The sequence below is a fragment of the Magnolia sinica genome, chromosome 5 (genome assembly GCF_029962835.1).
Source record: "Magnolia sinica isolate HGM2019 chromosome 5, MsV1, whole genome shotgun sequence".
NCBI classification, from domain to species: Eukaryota; Viridiplantae; Streptophyta; class Magnoliopsida; order Magnoliales; family Magnoliaceae; genus Magnolia; species Magnolia sinica.
The window spans coordinates 74,425,568-74,436,689 of record NC_080577.1 but is presented as its reverse complement, the minus strand read 5'-3'; the positions used below and the strand labels follow the sequence as shown (position 1 = coordinate 74,436,689).

Here is an 11,122-nt window from a genome sequence, read left to right as displayed (position 1 = left end):
TCTCAATCATTCGAAAGATCAATGACAACACTTATGTTGTTGATCTTCCAGATGACATAGCAATCTCACGGACTTTCAATGTTGTGGACCTGACCGAGTATCATGAAGCAAACCAGGATGAGAACTCGAGGACGAATTCTTTTGAAATGGAGGGGACTGATATAGAGTGGGTCGCGCATAGTTTCATGGTTAAGATGGATTATAAAAGGCCTGGCCGACGACAGAAGTGATCCGGACCGTCAGACCTTATATCAGGCGTATCTCACAATCCGGAATGAGTTATCGGGGGTAGAATATATGATTTAGAACGAGCTACTTTAGCCAACCAACCCTACTATGCCAGGTTGCACAAGCCGGATTTGCGAAATACCCCCGGATCGACGGTCGTTTCCCTATTTTAATTTCATTTTTACTATAAATAGTAAGTTTTAATTTGATTATAACTCTTCATCCATCAGGCTTTAGGAGTTGCGCCCAGTGTCAAAAGAGCTTAGGATAATTAAAAGAACAGTTTGGTGAAGCCAAATAGGACACTTACTATTTTTGGCCGAAAAACTTGTACATTAGTAGACATCATAACTGTCCATAAATACTAAGTTTACTATTTATAATAAGTTACGAATTCTAGGAGTTTTAGTTGTAGTTTGCTTCTGATTTCTCTCACATTGCTTGGTATCCCTATTTAAAGGGTTGTGAACTCATTTATTTTATTCATTAATCAATTTCAAATTTTATAGAATTTATTTTCTATTTTGCTTGTTTTCTTTCTTGTGGATTCGAGAAGTTTCTGTGAGGAGTCCAGAGAAGTTCTATGGATTTGGAATAATTATCCTCTTGAGGGAGACGGTGCTCGACCTCATCACGTTCATCCCTGCATCATCAGATGGGATACTCGGACTTACAGAGGTTGACATTAGATGTATTTATGCTAGAGGGAGAGAAAACCTTCTTCCGCAACATCCAATTTGGAAACGTTTACTAAGGAGATATTATTGACAGGTCTAGACATCTAATTTGGAAACATTTTCTCAAAGGAAATGTTACTGATATAAGAAGGGAGAAAACATTTTTATTTCTATGCTTTCTATGGAACTGTCATTGCTCGATAAACATTATTTCCTTTCCCATGCAGTATATGAATCTTTAGCACTTATTCTACCAAATAAATAAATAAAGATAATAAAAATCATTCCACCATATTTAGTAAGCCAGTTTATTTTCATTGCATGGATAAACGAGACGATACAATATAATATCATGACTGGAAAATAGTTGGAGGACGACAATCCAACTCTCACTAAGCCATTCAATTACTCCACCATATATATATATATATATATAAACCAACATATACCCATCAATCACACGTAGTTTTACTTAGGGAAACACGACCAACGGCCGTGGCAGCATGTCGTATCTTTGCTTAGTCCGTGCAGCATCGGTAGAGAAGGAACTTCTCCATGGGGCGCTTGCACTCGGCGCACACCACCTTTTCCTGAATTTGGCCGGTGTTCCCAGGCAAGATAAGGTGAGTGCAGTGCTCGACAGTATGGAACGGAACAAGAGCATTAGTCAGTGCAGGGATAAAGCCGTCAAGTTCAATGTTCGCTTTCCACGTGTCAAACTGCACCAGACAATCGATGATCTTGTTTCCGTGGGCTTTCACCATCTCAAACGACCCTTTGCTTATCACGGCCCACCCCTGATCACTGCTGTCGAAAGTAAGCATCGTCATAACCTCCTGCACTATAGGATCGTTCTCAATGGTCCGGCCGTGTTGCATCTTCGAGTACCACATGCTCTCTAAGCGAGTCCAGAAGAACCAAATCATCGTCAGGTCATGCCAGCTTCCGCTCAGTTTCTCATCAGTGATGGTTGCGATGATTTTCCGTACACGTTCCTTTGGGTTGCTCTTCCCAACATACACCATCTCGATAGGGATTCGTGCCTCCTGAGATACGCGTTTCAATGCAAATGTGAATTTCCTGATCCATTCGATGTCTTCTCCACCATAGATGCAGACGAATTTTCCTTCGCGTATCTATCAATTAGACAAAAGGAAAACATAGTTAAATACCTAATGATGTTTAATTAGAGTGGATATTGGTGTGTTAATGAGGCTATTTATACAGGCAATAGAATGATCAACGCATGTAATGCAAGGAGAAGACGTGGAATCCTACCCATTGAACTAGCAAGGGATCCATCTCGTCCACCAAGAATTCGAGCCTCCAGGCCTCATCTTTCCAAAGGGTTTCCTCCCTTAGAGAGGTGAAAGGGAAGGCCAGGCTGCCCCATATCCACATCATGTGAAGCGCATTCGGGCACGCCACCCTTCCCTGAGTATCCAACACTACCAACAATGGCTTCTTCACGAAGTTCCACTTCTCCTTAATGTATCTGATGACGGCAGGGTCTAGCAATGAAGGGTGGTAGAGTGAGTACCATGGCATCGCGTTTGCCAAGCGAACGAATAACTCTTCTTTGGCATTAGTCCATTCAACGGACCTATCTATGACCGGAAGCCAAACAACTTCGTACTGCCTATCAACTTTCCCAAGGTGGGGGTCGTTGTAGATCTGCGTGAGGATCATAAGCTCATCGTGGGATACATCAAGGTCCGAAATAAACAGTACCACTATCTTCCTTCTTAACACCTCCACGCTAACCTGTGGTGCACAATCAAGAAAATGACTTGAGTCAATGCTACTAATGCACAATGTAAATTATATTATTTGATTCATAATCACAGGTTCCTCCAGAAATAGGGGCTTTTAATGGTGTAAATAGGGTTAAAGATTTGAAATAATAGGTGGGGAGGGCACGTTTTGGATGTGCACTATTGAATTACAATAGTAGCAATGGCAAATTTTCTGTTCCCTTTGGGGCTCGCTTTGGAAATAAAAGGAAAGAAAGTGACATTTTCTTTAGAAGTTATTTTTCAAGAAGACATTTGGAGAGAAAATAAAAACAATAGGGAAGCATGGAAAGCACATTCTTGAAAAATGGTTTCTTCCCAATCTTAGAAAAAAAATGTCATTTTCTTGAAAAGTATTCTGCCCAAATTATTTCAGAATCATATATTGATATCTTGGGCTCCTTGCTACCTAAATGTGGAAAAGCATTAAACTCACCGTGACAGATGATGATAGAATTCAATTGTTCATCAATTGGATGCGAATTGCAATGGTTCAGTACAATGAAAAGTAAAATTCCAAAGTGGGGCTATCCTCACTCCATCCATGATGAGGAACTAACCCAAGGATTGTAATTACGGTCAGCTCAGCTCACGTCCAAGCCGAAACGAAATGGAATTGTAATAGTAGTTTACTTGTCACCATTAATTAAATGGTGTGAACCATGTTTTTGTAATTTTCATGGTAATAAATCAAATAAATCTGAAGTCAGCTCCATTCGGAATCCATGTGCAGCGTTAGACCACAGCTATGGCAAGACTGGATGGCCAAGTTGCAGTTTTACTGTTATCTTCAGCTTGTCTTTGAAATGAGTTATTCAACTTAACAGGAGCCTTCGTTGAGGTACCATTTGGTTGCTATTTGAAAATGAGTTCATCTCATTTTAGTTATCAGTAATTACATATTAGAGATTTTGGTAAGGATTAAAAATAGTTTATATATAGTATGATCTCTAATGAATAATTACAGTTAATTAAAAAGAGAGGAAATCATTTTTAAGTGGCAAAAATGGAAGAAGAAATCTTTTAGTAGACATGAAAACAAACCCTTTTCTTGGTGAGAGGATTGACGAGGGGCGTTTCGTCCTTGTATGCAAGTAATGCCCTGAGGATCTTCATGTTGTCAATGTGGATTGAGTCGAAGAGGCGTTCGAGTAAATGGAATGCTTCAATATGTCTCTTCTCCTCTGTAGACATTAGCTTTCAGCACATAAATCGAAATGGATTTCGGTTACTAGTCACTGAATATAGTCTAAAATTTCTGTTGAACCACCTCTATTAGTAGCTAGCACCTCCAACTCATTCTAGAGGTAGGCCCATCATTCTGGGGTAGATACGATTAAACTCTAGCGATCGGATGGTTTCACCCAGTGTCCCGATCATGGTGTGGCCTACTCATGAAAAATTCTATTCAATGAACAGTGGAGATCATTCCACCCCATCAACTCAGACGGTTTTGGCAGCCACCTTCCATGTCCATAACTTCTTTAGCTTACATCTAATCAATCCAAAGGTTTAAGAAAGTAAAAGAGTGTTTGAACACTCACCTATGTGTTGATGGCATTGAACCAACTGCTTTTGAAGGTGCTCATGTATGTTGGTAACCTTGTGGGCCAAGCTCGATAGTTCCCAAGTCTCTGTGGTGGAGCTCAAATAACTGTAATTTATAACATGTAGAGTAATTAATAATCATCTCTCTCTCTCTCTCTCTCTCTCTCTCTCTCTCTCTCTCTCTCTCTCTCTATTAAATTAATAAGCATGTAATGCACATTAGCACAAGCACTTGAAACTGATGCAGTGCTCGGAACTCACTCATGGCCCATGCCTATAAGACCCATGATCTGCGAGGTACATGCCACAATGCTCCTGATGGTCCAATAAACAGCAGTGGGGATATGGGTTATGGCCAAGGCCATGGGTGGCGTTTCTGGAGTGATGTACTCCGTAGGAAGTTCTGTCAATTCGACAATGCACATGGTCACATCAAGCATGACGTTCATAATATTGTTGAGCGCGTCAAAACGGGGCTTTAGAACATCGGTGTGCTCTAAGATGTCGGGCAGCTGCTTAAGTAGGGCCACCGATTTGGCAAGGGGATTAGAGGTCTGAAGCTGGGCAGTGAGCCAGAACTCGCCGTAGCTCATCGCGAAGGCTGCCAGGGCCAATACCAACTTAGCGTCCCATGCATAGCTCCCTACAATGTGGAGCAATGCAGCTGTCGTGGCATGCGCGTCGCCACTTCCCGAGCACTTGCAACACATCTAGCAGCAAATGGTAGAGTGATAAAATAAGATTTACATGTCTGCATGCATACACTAATAAAAGTATGGTGATAATGACAAATAGCCACCTACCTTTTGTGCTATTTCTGAATATATATGCTTACTTACCCACCTATAATTTTAGGTTGTTATTGATAAAATCGCTTGGTGTTTATGCCGTGAGGATTCCATTCCGTTTTAGAACCATATTTTCTACAAGGCCGAATTATCCTTCATTTAACACTAAACCATGCCATAGAGAGGGGGGGTTCAATGTTCAGTAATCTAGAGCTAGGTGAAGCCCACCATGATGTTTGTGAGAAATCTACCCTGTCCATATATTTTTCCAGCTCATTTTACAGCATGACCCCAAAAAATGAGACAGATCCAAAGCTCAAGTGGCCACAAGAGAAAACTATGGAAATTGTACGCCCACCGTTGAAACATCTGTGGGGCCACAAAAGCATTAGATCATATTAATATATTTGTTCTTTTGGTTCATGCCAGTGTGAATAACCTTATGAATGGTTTGGATTACATATAAACGTTATGGTGGAGCCCGGAAAGGCGTGAACGGTAGGAAGCCCTTATACTGCTTTTTTTTTCCAGCCGTGTGTCTCACTTGAGCTTCAGATATGCCTGTTTTTGGTCCCAAGTCTTAACATGAGCTGTCAAATTGGATGGACGGATGGATTTTTCTCAAACATCATAGTGGGCCCCAACTACGGTGGGATGATTCAGGCCATTCAAAAATTCACGCACCACCAGCCTGACAGAGAGGTTTGCAACGACCTCGGTGGTGTGTTTACGTCGCCATGTTCTGTGAGTTCCACCATGATGTATGTGTTATATCCACACCATCAATCCATTCTGCAAGATCATTTTAGGGCATGGCCAAAGAGATCCAAAGCTCAAGTGGACCATACAAAAAAAAAAAAAAAAAAAAAGAGAAAAGCAGTGGGGAATAAATGCCTACCATTGAAAACTTTTTGGGAGCTATAGAAGTTTTGGATCAAGTCCATATTTTTATTTTATCTTCATTGACGTCTGAGCGTCCTTATGAATAGGTTGGATGGAAAACAAACATCATGGTAGGCATTAGAAAGCTTTCCACGGTAGGTGTTATAATTGTCCCCACTGCTTTCTGGGTGTACTCCACTTGAGCATTGCATCGGCTTCATTTTAGAGTCGTGCCCTAAGTACATTCCCAAGTAGTGAGCAATAGGAACATTAGTTATCTATTTTAGACATTTTATATCATTCATAGATAAAGATTTCTACTATTATGTTTTAAATATATGTAATTTCTTTCTCTAGTATTGAGTCAACAAAGACTTGGTTGAGTCTTAGAGTGACCCAGCAAAAGCCCGAGTTTCAATTTATAAAGTATGGCTTTTATTGCCCAGCCCAACCATAATACAGGCTCATTTACACACACTAGGGCTGGGCAATGGTCTAGGAAGGGGCCTATGCCACAAGATAAACAGGCAAGTTCTGGCTTATTCCTGCAGGGAATGAACCAGACCACAAATAACAACAGCCCTACGATTAAGGAAGCAGGCAATAGTTATGAAAGAAGTTTAATACCTTTGTATAGATTTATCAGATGTATCAGTCGTGGGCAGGTAGAATTACCTCGTTTGCTAGCTTGTGGATGGTGTAAGCTAGCGCTTCAAGCATGCCTGTTTGCTCCACAGTTTGCCCGGCATGGTGGATCTTGTTGTCCACCATGTCCATATGTGCTTGTGGGACCTACATAAAAAATATATATGGTGTTGATTGTTATTAGTTCAATCCTCGCCGACCATTATTTCATATATATGCAATGCCCATGCATTTTTATTTATTTATTTATTTATTTATTTTTAATGTGCATTTCATTGATGGCAAAATATACAAAAACTAGCTATTTGGGCGGGGCTAGAGACAAAAGGAAAAGCCCGCCTCTCATATCCTATACAAAAGAATTCTTATAAAACTCTCTAATAGAGCCTAACCCCACTTTATTCAGAAGAATCAGACCCTTGATAAGAGAGGGAGACTGGAGATATCGTGGAAGAATCGGTTCACTTGCCTCACACTACCTTTTTTTAGTCAAACCGTCAGCCAGCCCATTTGCTTCTCTAGGAATTAGGAAGAACTGAAAAGATCCCCCAGCTAGTACCTCCATTTCCAGGCGGGAATGGATTTTCCATTGGTCTAGTTTGTATGGACCATGCATGTGTAAGTGGGGTTCAATGTTCAGTGATCCCAGCCATTGGTCTAGTTTGTATGGACTATCCTCTGAAAATCTCCTTAGATAACACTATCCAAACCTTGTGATTCATGGAGTGCAAACAGACGGTTGAAATACGTTCAAATTTTTAAATCAAGGAAACATTTGGAGCGGATTCCATTCACGCTGGGACTCAGCATGACCAATGATCTGGTTTGGGTTTGTCAGGCTACAGCAGCTCTGTACCACAATACCATTTCCGGCCGGTTTCCATCCCCCGAGTGCATCTTATATAGTGATCTGAATCATTCACGTCCTGGATTCTACAATAATTTGACCAATCTAAGAAACATTTGTTCAACGGATGATTGTGTATGAAGAGATATATTTAATGGATCATATTCATTTGCAAGATTCAATGGTCAGGATCATTTATGAAGCATGATTATAAGATTAATGAGAACACAAACGGTACAGATCAATATAACGGTAGGGTAGTATGGTATTAATTTGATGTGGAGGAAATAAAATTGTCTTCTTATCGTAGGAGAGAGAGAGAGAGAGAGGCACGGTATCCCAACAAAATCTGATCTAGATTGGACTACAAAGCCCGATCTAGATTGGAGTTAACCAAAGAAAAAGAAAAAAGACGAGTTTACTGATCAAAGCCCTAGGTCGCGAGTATAAGGCAGCCCTCTCAACCCAGCTATATTTGCTGAGCTGGCACAGGTAGTTGAATCCAAGCTGTTCATCCCTCTCCCAAAAGTTCAGCAGGTCCCCTCTTCAAGTGGACCACACTTTATTAAAAGAAAAAATAATAATAATAATAAAACAAAAAAAATATATCTTATGAGAACTTTTTTAAGCTGAACTTTATTCGATCATTGTTGCCCACTAGATGAGTGGCCAGCTGGTTTGCTGGGCCAGGTTCCATACAGGTGAGACTCACCTGATGAGCATTTTGGGTCTGGCCCCCAAAGCAGCAGAACCAACAAAAGTGATACCATCTTATGATTCTCTTAGAGAAAAGGTACAGAAGCTTTCAGAAAAATAAAGATTAACGAGATGTATCATTCTCATAATCAAAGAATACCAAATATATTAATGAAGTTTTCCAATACGTAGTTGCACAAGAAATTCAGATGATGCCACGTGGCAATGGAGTGGACTATCAGCTATATGTGACCAGTAAAAATGTATCCATTAACAACGATGACAATGATAGTAATGATGATGATGTTGGCAAAGAGGATTACCACTAGGTTGGTTGGAGTGGCACGTTGCATGATGTCTTTGATGATTTGGAGTAGCGGTCTGACAGCTACTTCGCGACCATCTGGCGCGTGGATGGATTCGACTTGCTTCATGATGGCAGAGTCATCAGATGCCGAAAACAAGTGGCGGTCGCTCTTGATCAGCTGCATTTTCTGGGCCTGTGATGCCATTGCCTACACAAAATAAGATATAGCACCAAAAAGACAAGGAATGAGTTGCGAAATGGCTTGTGTGGGAATAGCGTGCATGCATGCAGGTTTATATGGTGAAACTTTGGGAATAAAGCCAATTCCTTGCTTCTCGATAGAGTAAGACCTTTTCATGTTCACGTAAGGTGTTGTTCCTGAGGTGGGCCCTACCGATTCTTTACAGTGCAAAAGGTTGTCCTTCATATATTCTCGGCCGAGGATGGAGGACGCCGGTTGGGTGTTACCCCACCTTTACTGACTTCGGCACAGGAAGGGGCTCTGAGGGCCCATCGTGATGTATGTTTCAATCCACACTGTGCATCCATTTTCCTATGTCATTTTAGCTTATAAGATAAAAAAATGAGGCAGATATAAGCCTCAAGTGGACCACACATTGGTGATTAAACGTTGTTCACCGTTGCAAACTTCTTGGGGGCCACAGAAGTTTTGGATCAAGCTGATATTTCTGTTTTCCCTTTCATTCATGTCCATGTGATCTTATGAAAAGGTTGGATGGTAAATAAATATCACGTGGGCCCTAGGAATGTTTCAATGGTGGGCGTCATTATCATTGCTGCTTCCAGTAGTGTGGTCCACTCGAGTCTTGTATCTAAGTCAAATTTATGATTATATCTTAAAATGACATGGAAAAATGAATGGACGGCGTGGATAGAACCCGTACATCATAGTGGCCCCTCAGAGCCCCTACCTGTGCCGAGCTGGGGACAGGAGGTTAGTACTCAATCCGCGTCCAAGAAACATCGACATATCCACACAGATGGTCCCACACAAACGACTGTGTTAATTACAAAGTGAAATGATCACGTGACGCTGCCGGATATGAACATTCACGTACAATCATCTCTTTCCCGTCAACATACGTGCCTAATATAGAAATTTGCAGAGTATGGACCCCACCTTGTATCCGATGGTTTTTTTTTTTTTGAAGCAATACAATCTTCAGTTGCAAGCTTAGACCTCCACGTACCACGTACTGACGGTGAAATTCAGAACGAAAATGCCCCTCTTTTTTCCATACTCTTTTCAGTGCATTGCTTTCGCTCCCCTTAACTAAAACAACATGTGCTTCCAGCCCTACGCTCTCTTGGAACAAACAATCCAAGTACGAAGGGTTTTCTTCTCATTTTCGTTACCGTGAATCATCTATATATCCATCTAGATATCATCATTCTACATTTGCCATTTTTCATCTTGGCTAGGGTTACGTGAAATCCCATGAATTGGTTGCATCTTCTTGAAAAGGTTTAAAATATTCCCTCACTCCAAAGCACTTCTCTTCAACTTGCATTTGACCGGTACTGCGGTAGTCGGATGTATAGATCTTGAAAAAAAAAATGCTAGGCTCGTACAATTACATTGCATGCGTAGTTTGGTCAATTCCATGTGTTAGGCTTAATCAATTTCATGTGTTAGGCTTAATTAATTTTATGGGTTGATCGATCAAATCCATGTCAAACTCTTTGAAGGTAACTCAATTTCATGTTAGGGCTCACTTGATCTCATGCTAGGCTCGCTGAATTTCATGTTTACCCTACTCAATTTCATGCTAGGATCGCTCAATTTAATGTTTGCCCAGCTTAATTTCATGGTAGATAAGGTCAATTTGATGTTTGCCTCAATAAATATCATGTTAGGATTACTTAATTTAATGTTTGCCCAGCTTAATTTCATGGCAGATAAGGTCAATTTAATGTTTGCCTCGATAAATTTCATGCTAGGATCGCTCAATTTAATGTTTGCCCAGCTTAATTTCATGGTAGATAAGGTCAATTTAATGTTTGCCTTGATAAATTTCATGTAAGGCTCGTCAATTTAATGACTGCCCAGCTCAATATCATGTTACGCCCACTCGATTTAATGTTTGCCCAGCTTAATATTATCCTATGCTCGCTCAATTTACAATTCGCCCATTCAATATCCATGCAAGGCTCGCTCGATTTAATGTTTGCCCCCATCAATATCATGCTATGCTCGCTCGATTTAATGTTTGTCAAGCTCAATATCACGCTATGCTCGCTCGAAATATAATTTACCCACATCAATATCATGCTATGCTTGCTCGATTTATCATTTACCCAGCTCAATATCATGCTATGCTCGCTCGATTGAATGTTTGCTTGCATAGCTGAATTTATAGTTTATCCTGTTCAATTTTCAGGTTGCACCATTCAATTTCGTGCTTGCCCCGCTGATGTTTCGAATTTTCCCGCTGAATCTTTTAGTTTGCCCTGCTCAATTGCATGTTTACCCTGCTCAATTTTCTTGTGCCTCGCTCAATTTCATGTTTGCCCCGCTCAATTTCTAGTTTGCCCCACTAAATTTCATGTTTGCCCCGCTCAATTTCTAGTTTGCCCTGCTCAATTTTATGTTTACCTTGCTGATTTTCTAGTTTGCCCCGCTGAGTTTGATGTTTCCCCGCTAAATTTCATGTTTGCCCCGCTGATTTTCTTGTTTGCCCCGCTAAATT

The 11,122-nt window shown here is 40.7% G+C and overlaps 1 protein-coding gene across 1 annotated transcript; it reads right to left on the bottom strand.

The window, feature by feature from the left end:
- Window positions 1-1,189: 1,189 nt before the first annotated feature.
- LOC131246158 (protein SIEVE ELEMENT OCCLUSION B-like) lies at window positions 1,190-8,673 on the bottom strand. The gene is made up of 7 exons (XM_058246065.1): window positions 8,428-8,673; window positions 6,592-6,708; window positions 4,508-4,956; window positions 4,243-4,352; window positions 3,743-3,882; window positions 2,184-2,669; window positions 1,190-2,041 (listed from the first exon to the last, which is right to left on the bottom strand). The coding sequence occupies exons 1-7, from the start codon at window positions 8,614-8,616 to the stop codon at window positions 1,424-1,426; spliced, it is 2,109 nt and encodes a 702-aa protein (XP_058102048.1). The 5' UTR covers window positions 8,617-8,673; the 3' UTR covers window positions 1,190-1,423.
- Window positions 8,674-11,122: the final 2,449 nt, after the last annotated feature.